At 27.2% G+C, this 21,480-nt stretch overlaps 2 protein-coding genes across 2 annotated transcripts; both read right to left on the bottom strand.

Annotated features, from left to right (window-relative positions):
- Positions 1-115: 115 nt before the first annotated feature.
- LOC142238519 (uncharacterized) lies at positions 116-8,990 on the bottom strand. The gene is made up of 4 exons (XM_075310194.1): positions 8,735-8,990; positions 8,589-8,677; positions 478-595; positions 116-409 (listed from the first exon to the last, which is right to left on the bottom strand). Exons 1-4 carry the CDS (start codon positions 8,910-8,912, stop codon positions 228-230), a joined length of 567 nt encoding a protein of 188 aa, XP_075166309.1. The 5' UTR covers positions 8,913-8,990; the 3' UTR covers positions 116-227.
- Positions 8,991-12,423: 3,433 nt separating this feature from the next.
- On the bottom strand, positions 12,424-20,962 carry LOC142238449 (uncharacterized). The gene is made up of 4 exons (XM_075310090.1): positions 20,643-20,962; positions 12,960-13,048; positions 12,795-12,897; positions 12,424-12,692 (listed from the first exon to the last, which is right to left on the bottom strand). Exons 1-4 carry the CDS (start codon positions 20,854-20,856, stop codon positions 12,514-12,516), a joined length of 585 nt encoding a protein of 194 aa, XP_075166205.1. The 5' UTR covers positions 20,857-20,962; the 3' UTR covers positions 12,424-12,513.
- Between the last annotated feature and the right edge of the window lie 518 nt (positions 20,963-21,480).

The raw sequence follows: 21,480 nt of genomic DNA on the forward strand, positions 1-21,480 counted from the left end.
GAAATACAACCATGTGTTTACACATTCACAATAGTGATAGAACAGATGACAGTGTTATTGCTGGTTTTTGTCATAACCTTTTATAACTGAGCCGGTGAATGAAAACATGCATAAATTTGTAAAGAAAAATAAACATTTTTTAAATTTATTAATAATTTTACACTACATTAATTAATTATAATAAATTCGTAGTAATAACTTTCCAAGAATTCTCACAATGCTGTAGTTTAGATATTCGATTTATATTCTTCTATCTCATGCTCATCCTGATTGGTTGTTGTTGATATTTTAGATTTTCCAACTACAGAGTATTTATTTGGACGAACAAATTGTTTAGGTTTGAAATAATGCAAGTAACGCATTTCTTTGTAACAATTGTAAACGGGAATCCAAGAAGCTGCATTTAAAACTGATAAATAACAATGTACAATAAAAAATCGAAATACATAGGATTTAAATTTGGAAAACGTAATTTACCAACTACTACTAATTCCAAAGTATATTTTGCATTCCATGTAGTTGTTCCCATGAGAAAACCAAATACAACAATTATGGCTGCTAAAACAAGCCAGGGTACCATAGCCTGATAGATATGCTGCAAAAATAAAATAAAACAAACATGCTAAGCGAATGGGAAATATTAGGCTTGTTTTTTAGGCACTGGATACCAAAGCCGTGACGAACTAAACGAACGCGGAGTATTCTTTTATCAAGGACATGTCCAAAAATGTTCAATACTGAGATCAGCTGTTTAAAAACAAAACACAGAAAAAAAGTAAAATTTCACATTTTTAATGTATGAAATGCTCAAATAGTAATAAATATTTACTGCTGTGATTATTTATATATTGTACCACTTTGAATTTCATGTTATTCGATAAATTAGTCACAATAAATTGCTATTGTGAATGGAGTAAACGTCACTTTATTAAAATACAATTTGGCAACACTGACGCGACTTGAAATTATGAGATGTTCTTGATAGATTTCAGTTGCAACGATTTTCTGCGGAGCTCATACAAATGTTCCATCGAATACTAAAAGAAAACAGGCCTATTATAATGAAAACATAAAAATTATAGAAGAGAAAATCTTAAAGCAACCACAAATTTTTGTATAAGGTTGGACTTTTACAAACTTTTATTTTAAGGACAATGAAATTTTCTCTTACAAGATGCTCTGGAAGTCAAATCCGGAGATCGGTTTATATGGGACCTATATATATATATATATATATATATATATATATATATATATATATATATATATATATATATATATATATATATAATTATGAACGGATATGGGTCAATTTTTGCATGGTTGTTATAGCACATATACTTACTTCACGTACCACATTTCATCCAGATCAGATGACATTTACCTCTGCAAGAGGTTCCGATGGTCAAATCTAGGAATCGGTTTATATGGGGCCTATATAATTATGGACGGATATGGGTCAATGTTTGCATGGTGGTTGGAAAGCATATACTAACATCAACCGGATCGGATGAAATTCGCTCTTCCAAGAGGTCCCGATGGTCAAATCTGGGGTGATTTCCTCATCGAAGAGCCAAATCAAATCTGCGTGTACAGCCCATTTGCAATACCATCCAACGTCGGCTTAAGAGAATTCAATCTGGCAACATTGGCGAGATTTGCACTGATAAGAGGTTTTGGATAGAACATCAGTGCAACGAAACCCCGCGACGGAATACCATGAAGACTAGTGGCGTGTCGCCAAATTAAAATCTTCCTTCCTAATTCCATGGCGGAAAATGGTATAGTGTTGCAATCGCCTTTCCAATTTTTGAGCTCACCACTAGTCACGTGGACATTCTTTTATCTTCAAATAATGTTTTTATTCAACTTCAAAATGTTTTTATTCAACTTCAAAATTAGATCATGTTAATCAAGGGGAAATCTTCACCGACAAGCTTATTGTATTAATCGTCGCGAAAAAAATTGTTGTCTACCTCCAATCGCTATGGTTATATTTACACACTTATGCTTCTACCTTACAGAACTAGTGATTCTATGCAATGGAGATCCCGACCACTGTTGCCACTCGTGCAAAAATAATCTACCAAAATTTGAAAAAAATTTTATTTTTATAGAATATTTTGTCAAAATTTTACTTCTATATAAATTTTGTCAAAATTTTATTTCTATAGAAATGTTGTCAAAATGTTATACAGAAATTTTGTCAAAATTTTATTTCTACAGAAAATTTTGCCAAAATTTTATATATATAGAAAATTTTGCCAAAACTTTATTTCTATAGAAAATTTTGTCAAAATTTTATTTCTACAGAAATTTTGTCAAAATTTTATACAGAAAAATGTTCAAAATTTTATTTCTACAGAAAATTTAGCCAAAATTTTATTTTTATAGAAAATTTTGTTATATGGAATTCTTTATTAACAAATTTTTACTCGTGCCAAAAATAATCTACCAAAATTTAAAGAAAATTCTACCAAAAATCTACCGAATATAACAAATTTTATTTTGAAGAAAATTTTGTCAAAATGTTATTTCTATAGAAAATTTTGTCAAAATTTTAATTATATAGAATTATTTTCAAAATTTTATATAGCAAATTTTGTCAAAATTATAATTCTATAGAAATTTTGTCAAAATTTTATACAGAAAATTTTGTCAAAATTTTATTTCTATAGAAATTTTTGTCAAAATTTTATTTGTATAGAAATTTTGTCAAAATTTTATTTCTATAGAAAATTTTGCCAAAAATTTATTTCTATAGAAAATTTTGCCAAAATTTTATTTCTATAGAAAATTCTTTATTAACAAAATTTTACTCCTGCCAAAAATAATCCACCAAAATTTAAAGAAAATTTTACCAAGAATCTACCGAATATAAAAAATTTTATTTTGAAGAAAATTTTGTCAAAATGTTATTTCTATAGAAAATTTTGTCAAAATTTTAATTCTATAGAATTTTTTCAAAATTTTATACAGAAACTGTTGTCAAAATTGTATTTAGCAAATTTTGTCAAAATTTTATTTTGTCAAAATGTTATTTCTATTGAAAATTTTAATTCTATAGAATTTCTTTCAAAATTTTATACAGAAAATGTTGTCTAAATTGCTATATACAATTTAATTCTATAGAAATTTTGTCAAAATTTTATACAGAAAATGTTGTCAAAATTTGATCTAGCTAATTTTGCCAAAATTTTATTTCTATAGAAATTTTGTTTAAATTTTATTTCTATAGAACATTTTGCCAAAATTTTATTTCTATAGAAAATTTTGTCAAAATTTTATTTCTATAGAAAATTTTGTCAAAATTTTACTTCTATGGAAAATTTTGTTATATGGAATTCTTTGTTAACAAATTTTTACTCGTGCCAAAAATAATCTACCAAAATTAAAAAAAAATTACCACAAATCTACCGACTATAAAAAAAATTTATTTTGATGAAAATTTTGTCAAAATGTTATTTCTATAGAAAATTTTGTCAACATTTTAATTCTATAGAAATTTTGTCAAAATTTTATACAGAAAATTTGTCAAAATTTTATTTCTATTGAAAATTTTGTCAAAATTTTATTTATATAGAAATTTTGTCAAAATTTTATACAGAAAATTTGTCAATATTTTATTTCTATAGATTTGTTTTAAAATTTTTAGAAAATTTTGTCAAAATTTTATTTCTATAGAAATTTGGTCAAAATTTTATTTCTATAGAAATTTTGTCAAAATTTTATTTCTATAGAAATTTTGTCAAAGTTTTATTTCTATAGAATTGTTTTCAAAATTTTATTTCTATAGAAATTTCGTCAAAATTTTACTTCTATGGAAAATTTTGTTATATGGAATTCTTTGTTAACAAATTTTTACTCGTGCCAAAAATAATCTACCAAAATTTTAAAAAAAATTACCACAAATCTTCCGACTATAAAAAATTTATTTTGATGAAAATTTTGTCAAAATTTTATTTCTATAGAAAATTTTGTCAACATTTTAATTCTATAGAAATTTTGTCAAAATTTTATACAGAAAATTTGTCCAAAATTTTATTTCTATTGAAAATTTTGTCAAAATTTTATTTCTATAGAAATTTTGTCAAAATTTTATTTCTATAGAAATTTTGTCAAAATTTTATACACAAAATTTGTCAATATTTTATTTCTATAGATTTGTTTTAAAATTTTTAGAAAATTTTGTCAAAATTTTATTTCTATAGAAATTTGGTCAAAATTTTATTTCTATAGAAATTTTGTCAAAATTTTATTTCTATAGAAATTTTGTCAAAGTTTTATTTCTATAGAATTGTTTTCAAAATTTTATTTCTATAGAAATTTCGTCAAAATTTTACTTCTATGGAAAATTTTGTTATATGGAATTCTTTGTTAACAAATTTTAACTCGTGCCAAAAATAATCTACCAAAATTTAAAAAAAAAATACCACAAATCTACCGACTATAAAAAATTTATTTTGGTGAAAATTTTGTCAAAATTTTATTTCTATAGAAATTTTGTCAAAATTTTATACAGAAAATTTGTCAAAATTTTATTTCTATTGAAATTTTGTCAAAATTTTATACAGAAAATTTGTCAATATTTTATTTCTATGGATTTGTTTTAAAATTTTTAGAAAATTTTGTCAAAATTTTATTTCTATAGACATTTTGTCAAAATTTTATTTCTATAGAAATTTTGTCAATATTTTATTTCTATAGAAATTTTGTCAAAGTTTTATTTCTATAGAATTGTTTTCAAAATTTTATTTCTATAGAAATTTCGTCAAAATTTTATACAGAAATTATTGTCAAAATTTTATTTCTATAGAAAATTTTGTAAAAATTTTATATCTATGGAAAATTCTGTTATATGGAATTCTTTATTAACAAATTTTACTCGTGCCAAAAATAATCTACCAAAATTTTACCAAAAATCTACCGAATATAAAATTTTTTTTAAGAAAATTTTGTCAAAATGTTATTTCTATAGAAAATTTTGTCAAAAATTTAATTCTATAGAATTTTTTTTTCAAAATTTTATACAGAAAATGTTGTGAAAATTTTATATAGCAAATTTTCTCAAAATGTTATTTCTATAGAAAATGTTGTCAAAATTTTAATTCTATAGAATTATTTTCAAAATTTTATATAGCAAATTTTGTCAAAATTATAATTCTATAGAAATTTTGTCAAAATTTTATACAGAAAATTTTGTCAAAATTTTATTTCTATAGAAAATTTTGTCAAAATTTTATTTGTATAGAAATTTTGTCAAAATTTTATTTCTATAGAAAATTTTGCCAAAATTTTATTTCTATAGAAAATTCTTTATTAACAATAGTTTACTCCTGCCAAAACTAATCCACCAAAATTTAAAGAAAATTTTACCAAAAATCTACCGAATATAAAAAATTTTATTTTGAAGAAAATTTTGTCAAAATGTTATTTCTATAGAAAATATTGTCAAAATTTTAATTCTATAGAATTTTTTCAAAATTTTATACAGAAACTGTTGTCAAAATTGTATTTAGCAAATTTTGTCAAAATTTTATTTTGTCAAAATGTTATTTCTATAGAAAATTTTAATTCTATAGAATTTTTTTCAAAATTTTATACAGAAAATGTTGTCTAAATTGCTATATACAATTTAATTCTATAGAAATTTTGTCAAAATTTTATCTAGCTAATTTTGCCAAAATTTTATTTCTATAGAAATTTTGTTTAAATTTTATTTCTATAGAACATTTTGCCAAAATTTTATTTCTATAGAAAATTTTGTCAAAATTTTACTTCTATGGAAAATTTTGTTATATGGAATTCTTTGTTAACAAATTTTTACTCGTGCCAAAAATAATCTACCAAAATTAAAAAAAAATTACTACAAATCTACCGACTATAAAAAATTTATTTTGATGAAAATTTTGTCAAAATGTTATTTCTATAGAAAATTTTGTCAACATTTTAATTCTATAGAAATTTTGTCAAAATTTTATACAGAAAATTTGTCAAAATTTTATTTCTATTGAAAATTTTGTCAAAATTTTATTTCTATAGAAATTTTGTCAAAATTTTATACAGAAAATTTGTCAATATTTTATTTCTATAGATTTGTTTTAAAATTTTTAGAAAATTTTGTCAAAATTTTATTTCTATAGAAATTTGGTCAAAATTTTATTTCTATAGAAATTTCGTCAAAATTTTACTTCTATGGAAAATTTTGTTATATGGAATTCTTTGTTAACAAATTTTTACTCGTGCCAAAAATAATCTACCAAAATTTAAAAAAAAATTACCACAAATCTACCGACTATAAAAAATTTATTTTGATGAAAATTTTGTCAAAATTTTATTTCTATAGAAATTTTGTCAAAATTTTATACAGAAAATTTGTCAAAATTTTATTTCTATTGAAATTTTGTCAAAATTTTATACAGAAAATTTGTCAATATTTTATTTCTATAGATTTGTTTTAAAATTTTTAGAAAATTTTGTCAAAATTTTTTTTGTTTTAAAATTTTTAGAAAATTTTGTCAAAATTTTATTTCTATAGAAATTTTGTCAAAATTTTATTTCTATAGAAATTTTGTCAAAATTTTATTTCTATAGAAATTTTGTCAATATTTTATTTCTATAGAAATTTTGTCAAAGTTTTATTTCTATAGAATTGTTTTCAAAATTTTATTTCTATAGAAATTTCGTCACAATTTTATACAGAAATTATTGTCAAAATTTTATTTCTATAGAAAATTTTGTAAAAATTTTATATCTATGGAAAATTCTGTTATATGGAATTCTTTATTAACAAATTTTACTCGTGCCAAAAATAATCTACCAAAATTTTACCAAAAATCTACCGAATATACAATTTTTTTTTTAAGAAAATTTTGTCAAAATGTTATTTCTATAGAAAATTTTGTCAAAAATTTAATTCTATAGAATTTTTTTCAAAATCTTATACAGAAAATGTTGTGAAAATTTTATATAGAAAATTTTGTCAAAATTTTATTTCTATAGAAAATTTTGTCAAACTTTTTACAGAAAATGCTGTCAAAAATTTATATAGCAAATTTTGTCAAAATTTAATTTCTATAGAAAATTTTGTTAAAATTTTATTTCTATAAAAAATTTTGTCAAAATTTTGTTTCTATAGAAATTTTGTCAAAATTTTATTTCTATAGAAAATTTTGCCAAAACTTTATTTCTATCGAAAATTTTGTCAAAATTTTACTTCTATGAAAAATTTTGTAATGTGGAATTCGTTATTAACAAATTTTTACTCGTGCCAAAAATAATCTACCAAAATTTAAAAAAAAAAATTACCACAAATCTACCGAATATAAAAAAATTTATTTTGATGAAAATTTTGTCAAAATGTTATTTCTATAGAAAATTTTGTCAAAATTTTGTTTCTATAGAAATTTTGTCAAAATTTTATTTCTATAGAAAATTTTGCCAAAACTTTATTTCTATCGAAAATTTTGTCAAAATTTTACTTCTATGGAATTCTTTATTAACAAATTTTTACTCGTGCCAAAAATAATCTACCAAAATTTAAAAAAAAAAATACCAAAAATCTACAGAATATAAAAAAATTTATTTTGATGAAAATTTTGTTAAAATGTTATTTCTATAGAAAATTTTGTCAAAATTTTAATTCTATAGAAATTTTGTCAAAATTTTATTTCTAAAGAAATTTGGTCAAAATTTTATACAGAAAATTTATCAAAATGTTATTTCTATAGAAAAGTTGGTCAAAATTTTATTTCTATAGAAATTTTGTCGAAATTTTATACACAAAATTTGTCAAAATTTTATTTCTATAGAAAATTTTTTCAAAATTTTATTTCTACTGAAATTTTGTCAAAATTTTATACAGAAAATTTTACAAAATTTTATTTCTATAGAAAATTTTGTAAAAAATTTATTTCTATGGAAAATTTTGTTATATGGAATTCTTTATTAACAAATTTTTACTCGTGCCAAAAATAATCTACCAAAATTTTAAGAAAATTTTACCAAAAATCTACCGAATATAAGAAATTTTATTTTGAAGAAAATTTTGTCAAAATGTTATTTTGAAGAAAATTTTGTCAAAATTTTAATTCTATAAAATGTTTTTCAAAATTTTATACATATACACTTTTATATAGCAAATTTTGTCTAAATTTTATTTCTATAGAAAATTTTGGCTCAATTTTATTTCTATGGAAATTTTGTTATATGGAATTCTTTATAAAAAAAATTTACATATATTTTGTTTGTAACAAAGAGTTTAGTTTAATGTATTACATATGCAATTTATTATTGGAAAATTTTGTCAAAATAGTATTTAAATAAAAATTAAAGAACATCATAGTTGGAGAAGAAAAAAATCTACTAAAATATCAAGAATTCTACCAATCTATCAAACAGTAAACTATCTACCATTTCTTATAGAATACTACCAACTGTGGCAACCGTCATCCTGACCCATTTCTTTGGAACACAGTATGTACCTTTGAACCTTCGAGACATCCTTTGTGCCACTCTTTACAATGAATGATTTTTTATCACAAAAAACAAAAATATTTCTTGTAGCAACCATCGGTCACCATACTTACCAATTTTACTCCGGCTATTAAGAGCAAAGAAAATGTCAGCATAAGGGTACACAATTCCAATTCATCTAGATAATTATAAAAATCAGTAACTGCAATACAAATTTTAATGTTATTATGATCAATAAATGTTTTTTTTTACCACATACCACTAACTGTTTTTGCCATATGTGGCTCTAGATCCTCCTCATTCGGGATGGAATCCAAATCTGCCATCAGTTCGCGATGCTTAATCACAATAATTGTATTGTAAATGGTCAACCCTGTATACATTAAAGTTGAATAAATGGCTATAAAATATGCCAAATTCTTTGAAGAAATAATCATGGCAACTCTAAAGATGTTTTGTTTTTGTAATCTAAAAAAAATATTGCAAAAGTTATAGCTTTGGGTACTAGCTTTTTAGAGGATTCAAAGAGAACTGATAAGTTGCGATGATCTCAGAAAATATTTCCAATACACTTACATTCAAAAGATTTAGATTAATTGATAATGAACTTCACTATAGGGTTGCCAAATGGGAATTTAAAACAGAACTATGAGGGTATTCCCATATGCTACGATCAGCGTCACTTGCAATAACAGGTGGCATACAAACAAAAAAAATGCACAATTGCGACACCATTTTTTATAACGAGAAAAACACGAATAAAATGAATAATTTTTTTATGAAATTATGAAGTCGGTTTTTTTATAAATAGAACCCAATAATAATTTTGTCTCAATTTCTTCGCAAGTAAGTCCTTGAAATTAAAAGTTGATAGGATTGTCTTCTTGGTATCACTACCCTTTTTTATGAGAAAAACAAAATTTTGCTATAGAAATAAAATTTTGACAAATTTTTTTATAGAAATACAATTTGACAAAATTTTTTATAGAAATAAAATTTTGACAAAATTTTCTATAGAAATAAAATTTTGACAAAATTTTTTATCGAAGTAAAATTTTGACAAAATGTTCTATAGTAATACAATTTTGACAATATGTTCTATAGAAATAAAATTTTGACAAAATTTTCCATAGAAATAAAATTTTGACAAAAATTTTCTATAGAAATAAAATTTTAACAAAATTTTCTATAGAAATAAAAATTTGACAAAATATTCTATAAAAATACAATTATGACAACATTTTCTATAGAAATAAAATATTGACAAAATTTTCTATAGAAATAAAATTTTGACAAAATTTTTTATCGAAGTAAAATTTTGACAAAATGTTCTATAGTAATAAAATTTTGACAAAATGTTCTATAGAAATAAAATTTTGACAAAATTTTCTATAGAAATAAAAATTTGATAAAATATTCTATAAAAATACAATTATGACAAAATTTTTATAGAAATAAAATTTTGGCAAAATTTTCTATGGGAATAAAATTTTGACAAAATTTTCTATAGAAACACAATTATGACAAAATTTTTATAAAAATAAAATTTTTTCAAAATTTCCCATAGAAATAAAATGTTGACAAAATTTTCTATAGAAATAAAATTTTGACATAATTTTCTATAGAAATAAAATTTTGACAAAATGTTCTATAGAAATAAAATTTTGACACAATTTTCTATAGAAATAAAATTTTGACAAAATTTTCTATAGAAATAAAATTTTGACAAAATTTTCTATAGAAATAAAATTTTGACAAAATTTTCTATAGAAATAAAATTTTGACAAAATTGTCTATAGAAATAAATTTTTGACAAGATGTTCTATGTAATAAAGGTTTGACAAAATTTTCTATAGTAATAAAATTTTGACAAAATTTTCTGTAGAAATAAAATTTTGACAAAATTTTCTATAGAAATAAAATTTTGACAAAATTTTCTATAGAAATAAAATTTTGGCACAATTTTCTATAGAAATAAAATTTTGACAAAATTTTCTATAGAAATAAAATTTTGACAAAATTTTCTATAGGAATAAAATTTTGACAAAATTTTCTATAGAAATAAAATTTTGACAAAACTTTCTATAGAAATAAAATTTTGACGAAAATTTTCTATAGAAATAAAATTTTAACAAAATTTTCTATAGAAATAAAAATTTGACAAAATATTCTATAAAAATACAATTATGACAACATTTTCTATAGAAATAAAATATTGACAAAATTTTCTATAGAAATAAAATTTTGACAAAATTTTTTATCGAAGTAAAATTTTGACAAAATGTTCTATAGTAATAAAATTTTGAAAAAATGTTCTATAGAAATAAAATTTTGACAAAATTTTCTATAGAAATAAAAATTTGATAAAATATTCTATAAAAATACAATTATGACAAAATTTTTATAGAAATAAAATTTTGGCAAAATTTTCTATGGGAATAAAATTTTGACAAAATTTTCTATAGAAATACAATTATGACAAAATTTTTATAGAAATAAAATTTTTACAAAATTTCCCATAGAAATAAAATGTTGACAAAATTTTCTATAGAAATAAAATTTTGACATAATTTTCTATAGAAATAAAATTTTGACAAAATTTTCTATAGAAATAAAATTTTGACAAAATTTTCTATAGAAATAAAATTTTGACAAAATTTTCTATAGAAATAAAATTTTGACAAAATTTTCTGTAGAAATTAAATTTTGACAACATTTTCTATAGAAATAAAATTTTGACAAAATTTTCTATAGAAATAAAATTTTGACACAATTTTCTATAGAAATAAAATTTTGACAAAATTTTCTATAGAAATAAAATGTTGACAAAATTTTCTATAGAAATAAAATTTTGACAAAATTTTCTATAGAAATAAAATTTTGACAAAATTTTCTGTAGAAATTAAATTTTGACAACATTTTCTATAGAAATAAAATTTTGACAAAATTCTATATAGAAATAAAAATTTTCTATAGAAATAAAATTTTGACAAAATTTTCTATCGAAATAAAATTTTGACAAAATTTTCTGTAGAAATAACATTTTGACAAAATTGTCTGTAGAAATAAAATTTTGACAACATTTTCTATAGAAATAAAATTTTGACAAAATTCTATATAGAAATAAAAATTTTCTATAGAAATAAAATTTTGACAAAATTTTCTATCGAAATAAAATTTTGACAAAATGTTCTATAGAAATAAAATTTTGACAAAATGTTCTATAGAAATAAAATTTAAACAATATTTTCTATAGAAATAAAATTTTGACAAAATTTTCTATAGAAATAAAATTTTAACAACATTTTCTGGAGAAATAAAAATTTGACAAAATTTTCTATAGAAATAAAAATTTGACAAAATTTTCTATAGAAATGAATTTTTAACAAAATTTTCTATAGTCATAAAATTTTGGCAAAATTTTCTATCGAAGTAAAATTTTGACAAAATAGTCTATAAAAATACAATTATGACAACATTTTTATAGAAATAAAATGTTGACAAAATTTTCTATAGAAATATAATTGTGACCAAATTTTCTATAGAAATAAAATTTTGACAAAAATTTTCTATAGGAATAAAATTTTGACAAAATTTTCTATAGAAATAAAATTTATACAAAATGTTCTGTGCACTCATACGATACTTGTTTGTAGTAACTTGGCGTAGCGTGGCGGCATTTTTACGACAAGTTTTGAATATCGTATATAATTGTTTTCGACATTGGAGGGATTCCCAGAAGTGCCGTCAATTTCAAAAAATGTTGGCAGGATATGGTTTGAGAAGGAAACATAACTCAAAATTATAGTATTGGATGCATTTGTTCGATTTTATATTAAACTGATCTGGAATAAAAATTTTCGCAAATTATTGCTTTAAAAAGTGTAAAGTGCCACAACATGGCAAAAAGGTGGCACAATATTGTCAACACTTGAAAAAAGTTGCAAATAATATATAGACAGCCTTTTAAGCTTTTAGTTTATTGCTAATAGTATATTTATATAACTCTAAGAAAAAAAAATATTACAAAAATTGCCTTCAGTTATCACTATCTCCTGGTTGTTTTAAGGAAGGGAATTGTGATCGCCATTCACGATATTTTTTATGGTTGTCCCAAACGGTATAGGTATTTATAAATCCCGTTTGTTGCCAGTAACGAGTTTTACGCATTTTCTTGTAAAATGTATACACAGGAAACCATATAAATGTTTGAAGACCTATTGAATACAAAACAAAAAAAAAAAAAAACATTAATTCAATTTGGAATACTTGAGGTGCCGAATACTCCTCGTCAAAACGGACGTTTTCGTTCAACTTACCTATGAGTATAGCACCCTCGATGGAAAACAGTGAAATGCAAAATCCAATGCCAACCATTATGAAACCCATTATTAGCCAAGGTGATATTAGGTAGTGTCGTTTCTGTTATATATACAAAAGGAAAACTGTAATTATGCTAAGGATTACAATATAAAATATCTTACCAATTTCAAGCCAACGATCAGTAGCACAGATAAAATGAACATTGTAAATCGTAAAAATAATTCTGCCATAAATCCATATAAATAGGTAACTAAAAATAAAATTAGAAAAATATGTGTTTGTTTAATTTTGATAAAAAAATTTAAGTGTAAAAAAATTTAATTATTTTATACAATACAAAATTGAATTTAGATAAATTTAGATATATTCAATTTAAATAAAGTTTTATTCTTATGGGAAGCCTAAACTACACGACGGAATACAGTAACGACTAGCAGCGTGTCCCCAAAGTAAAATCTATTCTAATTCATTGACATTATTACCTATTGGAGATTTTCTCCCCAAAGTTTTTTTTCAATTCAAATAAAGTTTTATTGTGTAAACATTACCAGCGAACACTTTTTTGTGTATTTCTTATGGGAAGCCTAAAACACACGACGGAAAACTGTAACGGCTAGCAGCGTGTCCCCAAAATAAAATCTGTCCTAATTCATTGTCAGTATTGCCAGATTGGAGATATTCTCCCCAAAGTTTTATTTTCACTTTTGGGGGGATTTTCAGTTTAGAATTCGTAATCGAATTCAGAACAACTCTGATGTAAATTTGGAGAAAAAATAAAGACCCAAATTCATAAATTTAAGAAAGTATGCATAAGCTTTTTCAATGATCAATATAAGACTTGTTTTTTTTAGAACTGGATGCCATAAGCCATGACAGACTAAGTGAAAACAGAGTACTCATTTATTTATCCAGGACATATCCAAAAATATGCAAAACTGGCATCAGATATTTAAAAACAATCACAGTGAACAGGTAAAATCTTACATTTTTATACCCTCCATCATAGGATGGGGGTATATTAACTTTGTCATTCCGTTTGTAACACATCGAAATATTGCTCTAAGACCCCATAAAGTATATATATTCTGGGTAGTGGTGAAATTCTGAGTCGATCTAAGCATGTCCGTCCGTCCGTCCGTCCGTCCGTCTGTTGAAATCACGCTAACTTCCGAACGAAACAAGCTATCGACTTGAAACTTGGCTCAAGTAGTTGTTATCAATGTAGGTCGGATGGTATTGAAAATGGGCCATATCGGTCCACTTTTACGAATAGCCCCCATATAAAGGGACCCTCAGATTTGGCTTGTGGAGCCTCTAACAGAAGCATATTTCATCCGATCCGGCTGAAATTTGGTATATGGTGGTGGTATATGGTCTCTAACAACCATGCAAAAATTGGTTCACATCGGTCCATAATTATATATAGCCCCCATATAAACCGATCCCCAGATTTGGCTTGCGGAGCCTCAAAGAGAAGCAAATTTCATCCGATCCGGCTGAAATTTGGTACATGATGTTGGTATATGGTCTCTAACAACCATGCAAAAATTGGTCCACATCGGTCCATAATTATATATAGCCCCCATATAAACCGATCCCCAGATTTGGCTTGTGGAGCCTCTAAGAGAAGCATATTTCATCCGATCCGGCTGAAATTTGGTACATGGTGTTGGTATATGGTCTCTAACAATCATGCAAAAATTGGTCCACATCGGTACATAAGTATATATAGCCCCCATATAAACCGATCCCCAGATTTGGCTTGCGGAGCCTCAAAGAGAAGCAAATTTCATCCGATCCGGCTGAAATTTGGTACATGATGTTGGTATATGGTCTCTAACAACCATGCAAAAATTGGTCCACATCGGTCCATAATTATATATAGACCCCATATAAACCGATCTCCAGATTTGGCTTGCGAAGCCTCAAAGAGAAGCAAATTGCATCCGATCCGGCTGAAATTTGGTACATGATATTGGTATATGGTCTCTAACAACCATGCAAAAATTGGTCCACATCGGTTCATAATTATATATAGCCCCCATATAAACCGATCCCCAGATTTGGCTTGCGAAGTCTCCAAGAGAAGCAAATTTCATCCAATCCGGTTGTAATTTGGAATATGGTGTTAGTATATGATCTTTAACAACCGTGGCAGAATCGGTCCATAATTATATATAGCCCCCATATAAAACGTTCTCCAGATTTGACCTCCGGAGCCTCTTGGAGGAGCAAAATTCATCCGATCCGGTTCAAATTAGGAACGTGGTGTTAGTATATGGTCGCTAACAACCATACCAAAATTGGTCCAATCACACAAAAATTGGTCCATATCGGTTCATAATCATGGTTGCCACTAGAGCCAAAAATAATCTACCAAAATTTTATTTCGTGAGAAAATTTTGTTAAAATTTTATTCGGTTCATAATAAAATTTTCATCATTGTCAGAATTTTATTTCTATAGAAAATTTTGTCAAAATTTTGTTTCTATAGAAAATGTTGTTCAAATTTTATTCGGTTCATAATCATGGTTGCCACTCGAGCCAAAAATAATCTACCAAGAATTTATTTCTATAGAAAATTTTGTCAAAAGTTTATTTCAATAGAAAATTTTGTTAAAATTTTATTTCTGTAGAAATTTTTGTCAAAATTTTCTTTCTATAGAAAATTTTGTCAAAATTTTTATTTCTATAGAAAATTTTATGAAAATTTTATTTCTATAGAAAATTTTGTTAAAATTTTATTTCTGTAGAAAATTTTGTAAAAATTCTACTTTGTCAAACTGAATTATATACGTATTGGATCGATCTTTTTTGATTTAATATATACCACGTATGGACTTACATACAATTTAGAAGATGGTGTTAGGAGGTTTTAAGATACCTTGCCATCGGCAAGCGTTACCGCAACTTAAGTTATTCGATTCTGGATGGCAGTGTTTAGAAGAAGTTTCTACGCAATCCATGATGGAGGGTACATAAGCTTCGGCCTGGCCGAACTTACGGCCGTATATACTTGTTAATGTACGAAATGTTCAAATAGAAATAAATATTTACTGCTGCGATTATTTTATTTTTATTATTTTATCACTTTTAATTTCATGTTGTTCGACAAATTAATCACCACAAATTGTTATTGTGAATTGAGGAAATTTCACTTTATCAAAATGCACTCTGGCAACACCGAAGTGACTTGCACTGATAAGATATTATGGATAGAACCAGTACACCAGTACAGCGATGTTCTGCAACAGTGTTGGGGCTCTTCTCCCTAAATTATTTCTGGCTCGTCCCCAAAAATCCCCAATTTAAATCAAAATTCCTCACAAAAATCCCCAATAAATTTTTGAAAAATTTTTATGAAGAAAAAAATAAATAAATAGGCTCTGCGGTAGAATATTAGTAATAATTTAAAAATTAAAAAAAATATTGCCAGCTCCAATAAGATCAAGGTTTCGAAACACAACACCAGGAGACCAATTACTGTCTTCCAAATGTTCTAAAATGGGAATTCGGTCACCATGTATTTATGGACGAAAATGTATTTCTAAATACTGAATTAATAAAAATTGAAGGTCAACCATCTTCATCATTTCTATATTTATGGGATATATTGTCCAAATCAATGATGAACACTGATGAGAGGGCACCATTTAGGCCCGAGTCCTGACAAAATGATTTCACAATGTCTTAACCTAGCTGATTAAAATTAGCACTAGGGTCCCCAAAATAAAATTCTGTGTCCGTTTCTAGTCCAAATGCTTCATTTGCACTCTTTTGTGTCTTTGTTTTTTCTTTAATAATTTAGCAATAACAGAATTTCATGAAAATCATTATTGCAAACCTGGTTAATTATGCTCAACGGATTTTGAAAAAGTCCACATAAAATTCCCCAAATTTATTAAAATTCCCCAAATTTATTATTCGTCCCCATCCACGAAGAAATATCCCCAATTTGGGGGATAATCCTCAATACTGGCAACACTGTTCTGGAAAGCTCATACATATATTGCATCCACTACTAAACGAAAACAGGCCTTACACACAAAAAATTTGATTAAATCACGAAATTAATTGAGCAAATTAATTGAAATTAATTGCATGTCAAACAAAAAATTAATTGATACTATTAATTATTGTGATTGATTTTTGTTTCAATTAAAAAATTTGTTGAATCAAATGAATTTTTAATTGAATATTTTTTAAAACTCAATTAAAATTTCAATTGGAAAAATTTTCGAGAATTTGTTTTCTGTGTAGTTAGGTTAGGTGGCAGCCCGATGTATCAGGCTTACTTAGACTATTCAGTCCAGAGTGATACCACATTGGTGAACTTCTCTCTTATCACTGAGTGCTGCCCGATTCCATGTTAAGCTCAATGACAAGGGACCTCCTTTTTATAGTCGAGTCCGAACGTCGTTCCATATTGCAGTGAAAGAGAAGCTCAGGAATGTCACCAGCATTACTGAGGTGGGATAATCCACCGCTGAAAAACTTGTTTAGTGTTCGGTCGAAGCAGGAATCGAGCCCACGACATTGAGTATGCAAGACGGGCATGCATTGCACCACGATGGCTCCCAACAGTCCCAATGAAGCATTTTTTATACCCACCACCATAGAATGGTGACGGGGGTATAATAAGTTTGTCATTCCGTTTGTAACACATCGAAATATCGATTTCCGACTATATAAAGTATATATATTCTTGATCAGGGAGAAATTATAAGACGATATAACGATGTCCGTCTGTATGTTGTAATCACGCTACAGTCTTCAATAATGAAGCAATCGTGCTGAAATTTTGCACAAAATCGTCTTTTGTCTGCAGGCAGGTCAAGTTCGAAGATGGGCTATATCGGTCCAGGTTTTGATATAGTCCCCATATAAACCGACCACCCGATTTGGGGTCTTGAGCTTATAGAAATCGTAGTTTTATCCACTTTGCCTGAAATTTGAAATCTAGAGGTATTTTATGAGCATAAAGAGGTGTGCCAAAATTGGTGAGTATCGGTCCATGTTTTGGTATAGCCCCCATATAGACCGATCTCCCGATTTTACATCTTGGGCTTATAGAAACCGCAGTTTTTATTCAATTTACCTGAAATTGGAAATCTAGAGGTATTGTAGGACCACAAATACGTGTGCCAAAAAATGTGAGTATCGGTCCATATTTTGGTATAGCCCCCATATAGACCGATCTCCCGATTTTACTTCTTGGGCTTATGGAAACCGCAGATTTTATTCAATTTACCTGAAATTGGAAATCTAGAGGTATTGTAGGACCACAAATACGTGTGCCAAAAATTGTGAGTATCGGTCCATGTTTTGGTATGGTCCCCATATAAAACAACCTCCCGATTTGGGGTCTTGGGCTTATAGAAACCGTAGTTTTTATCCAATTTGTCTGAATTTGGAAATCTAGAGGTATTTTAGGACCATAAAGAGGTGTGCCGAAAATGGTGAGTATCGGTCCATATTTTGGTATAGCTCCCATATAGACCGATTTCCCGATTTTACTTCTTGGGCTTCTAGAATCCGAAGTTTTTATCCTATTTGCCTGAAATTGGAAATCTAGAGGTATTTTCGGGTCATAAAGAGGTGTGCCGAAAACGGTGAGTATCGGTCCATATTTTAGTATAGCCCCATAAGAACGATCTCCCGATTTAACTCCTTGGGTTGCTAGAAACCGTAGTTTTTATCTGATTTGCCTGAAATTGTAAATATTCTGGTATTTTAGGCTCACAAAAACGTGTATCGGATTAAGTTTTTATCGGTCCATTTGGTAATGCCTCCATATAGACCGATTTCACTTCTTGAGGGTGTAGAAGGCGCACTGATCATGAAAATTGCTTGAAACTCAATGTAAAATTTTCAGATTTTACTTCTACAGATTTAAGATTTCAAATCAAGACGTTATTTTATAATTTTCTTGCACACTTACAAGAGATGTTAATGATTCTTCTAAAACTCAAACAAAAATGGTTCTTATAAATCCAGAATCTGATATAGTCCTCATAGGTGAAATCTTTAAATTTATCTTCGGGAAGTGTCCTCATGCCCTCCTGAAATTTCAAAGGAAACCCTAATATTTGGTTCATGGTGGTGGGTATTTAAGATTCGGCCCGGCCGAACTTAGTGCTGTATATACTTGTTTTTTGTAAGATACCTGCTGAAATGCGGATGGGCCATTTGATGCGCCGTCGCAGTCAAAATTTGCATGAAATAATCTTCGAACATTAAATAATAAGGACCGATACTATTAATTAAAATAAAGATTTCATGCATGTGTTAGAATTTTGTTTTTGAAAAATGTTCTTATAGCTCTTAAAAAATCACCCTGTACAAATTAAAGTGGTTAAATTATTTACTTCCAGAAGATGTAAAAATTTAGAACTCTTTTAGCAAATAATATTTATAAAGGGTGATACGGTCAAAATTTGGTCAATATAAACTTGACGTATTTCTTTCAATTTTGCATTTAAAAAACCTGAACACCCCTCATTTTGAAGGTGTGTGTATGTAGAATGTTGCTCCTATTTTGATTTTGGAATTCACTCTTCAGTTGTCAAAATGCCGTCCAAGCAAGAAGAGCAGCGTATCAAAATTTTCTCGCGCATCGCGAAAATCCGAGCTACTCGCACGCAAAGCTGGCAAAATCGCTAAAAGTTGCCAAATCAACCGTTACAAATGTAATTAAAGTGTTTGGGGAACGTTTGTCGACAGCCAGGAAGTCTGGATCGGGGGGAAATCGAAAACTGGAAGCCGCTGAGACGACAAAGAGAGTTGCCGGTAGTTTCAAGCGAAACCCTAACCTCTCTCCGAGATTCCGCAAATAAGCTGGGTGTATCGTCTACAACCATGCATCGAGCCAAAAAACGAGCCGGACTATCGACTTACAAGAAGGTAGTGACTCCAAATCGCGATGATAAACAAAATACGACGGCCAAAGCGCGATCCCGGAGGCTGTACACGACGATGCTGACGAAGTTTGACTTCGTGGTAATGGACGACGAAACCTACGTCAAAGCCGACTACAAGCAGCTTCCGGGACAGGAGTTTTATACGGCAAAAGGAAGGGGAAAGGTAGCAGATATTTTCAAGCACATAAAACTGTCAAAGTTCGCAAAGAAATATCTGGTTTGGCAAGCCATCTGTACCTGTGGCTTGAAAAGCAGCATTTTCATAGCTTCCGGGACTGTCAACCAAGAAATTTACGTGAAAGAGTGTTTGAATAAACATCTGCTGCCTTTCCTGTTCCGTACTGTTTTGGCCGGATTTGGCATCTTGCCATTACGGTAAAAAGGCCATGGAGTGGTACGCCGCCAACAACGTGCAGGTGGTTCCCAAGGATAAGAACCCTCCCAACACGCCATAGCTCCGTCCAATTGAGAAATACTGGGCTATTGTCAAGCGGAACCTAAAGAAGACAAAAATAACTGCTAAGGACGAGCAGCAGTTCAAGGCAAACTGGCTTTCTGCGGCGAAGAAGGTGGACAAGGTGGCTGTACAAAATCTGATGGCAGGTGTCAAGCGTGAGGCCCGGCAATTCAGATTTGGAAAAGCGAAAGCCTAACTGAATATTTTTCCCGAATTTTATACTAATTTAACTTGAAAAAGAAATTTAATTTGATTTTTTAAATAAACGATTTCACCGATTTACATGCGTTTTCCCTTGACCAAATTTTGACCGTATCACCCTTTAATTACTCAATTATATATGTATTTGTTTATTTTACTACTTTATACAACGAAAACTTTATTTCTCTTGAAACATATATGATGTGGGAAGTGGGAAGTGGACATTTCTCCAGACCATTTTCACCTATGGGAATACTCGTACTCACCACGAATATTTGACAGCCACCACGATAATATTTGGTGTCCATAATTGGAATGTTCATTTGTGGCAGGAATTGCAATTACTTCATAATAAAGTAACAAACCTGCAATATTGTATGCACTTAGATAAGTGTACATCATAATGGAGAAAATCGCCATAACAAAAGAAACATTTAACCAAATCGCCACATTAGCAACTCTGGCCGATTCTGAAGACATTTTCCAACAACATAGACAAAATACTATATACTCGTAAATAATATTTATATTTTTTTGGTATAGAAAATAATCGACAATCTTATCTGTTACACTCTGAAATCGTACTGATTGTCCAACAGATTATTTTGACTCAATCAACAGGTTTGCATTGTGAATTCAATTCAAGAGTATATAGATGAGAAGAAAACAAAATGATTTTGATCTTAAAGATCATAACTGCACAGTGATTTTGCTATAATGTTCTCTTTATAGATGGAGAGATAGAGAGAGAGAGAGAGAAAGATGCATTTGATATGTCCACCCCCTGCCAACATTTTCAAACATCCAAAATGAGTGTTTGCAAAAAAAAAGTGTTAACTTACTCTTTTGGAAGATTCAAAAGTGTTTAATCGCGGGGAAGATTCAAATTTTAGTCATAAATTAGTCTAACCAATGGTTATTTATAATCGTTTAATTTAAATCATCAGAAAGATTCGATTATTATCCATTTATTACTCTATTCTTATGTTGTTAATATTAAACTATTTTACCGGGTAATATAAAACTCGGACAAAATATAAACCGTTGAGGATAACGGTACCAAATATTTTGCAAAATATTTGGAAGCTTATAATGATCATTTTG

Source organism: Haematobia irritans, chromosome 5 (genome assembly GCF_050003625.1).
Source record: "Haematobia irritans isolate KBUSLIRL chromosome 5, ASM5000362v1, whole genome shotgun sequence".
Classification (NCBI taxonomy): domain Eukaryota; kingdom Metazoa; phylum Arthropoda; class Insecta; order Diptera; family Muscidae; genus Haematobia; species Haematobia irritans.

Bases quoted from the DNA above. Each gene is read 5' to 3' on its own strand.
- LOC142238519 (XM_075310194.1), bottom strand. From the start codon at position 8,912: ATGATTATTTCTTCAAAGAATTTGGCATATTTTATAGCCATTTATTCA. The intron at 8,678-8,734 runs GTATGTGGTAAA...TTTGTATTGCAG, and splicing joins TATGGCAAAAACAGTTAGTG to TTACTGATTTTTATAATTAT. The intron at 410-477 runs GTAAATTACGTT...GTTATTTATCAG, and splicing joins TTTGGAATTAGTAGTAGTTG to TTTTAAATGCAGCTTCTTGG.
- LOC142238449 (XM_075310090.1), bottom strand. From the start codon at position 20,856: ATGTCTTCAGAATCGGCCAGAGTTGCTAATGTGGCGATTTGGTTAAAT. The intron at 13,049-20,642 runs GTGAGTACGAGT...TTTTATTTTTAG, and splicing joins GTGGCTGTCAAATATTCGTG to TTACCTATTTATATGGATTT. The intron at 12,693-12,794 runs GTAAGTTGAACG...TGTATTCAATAG, and splicing joins CGAGGGTGCTATACTCATAG to GTCTTCAAACATTTATATGG.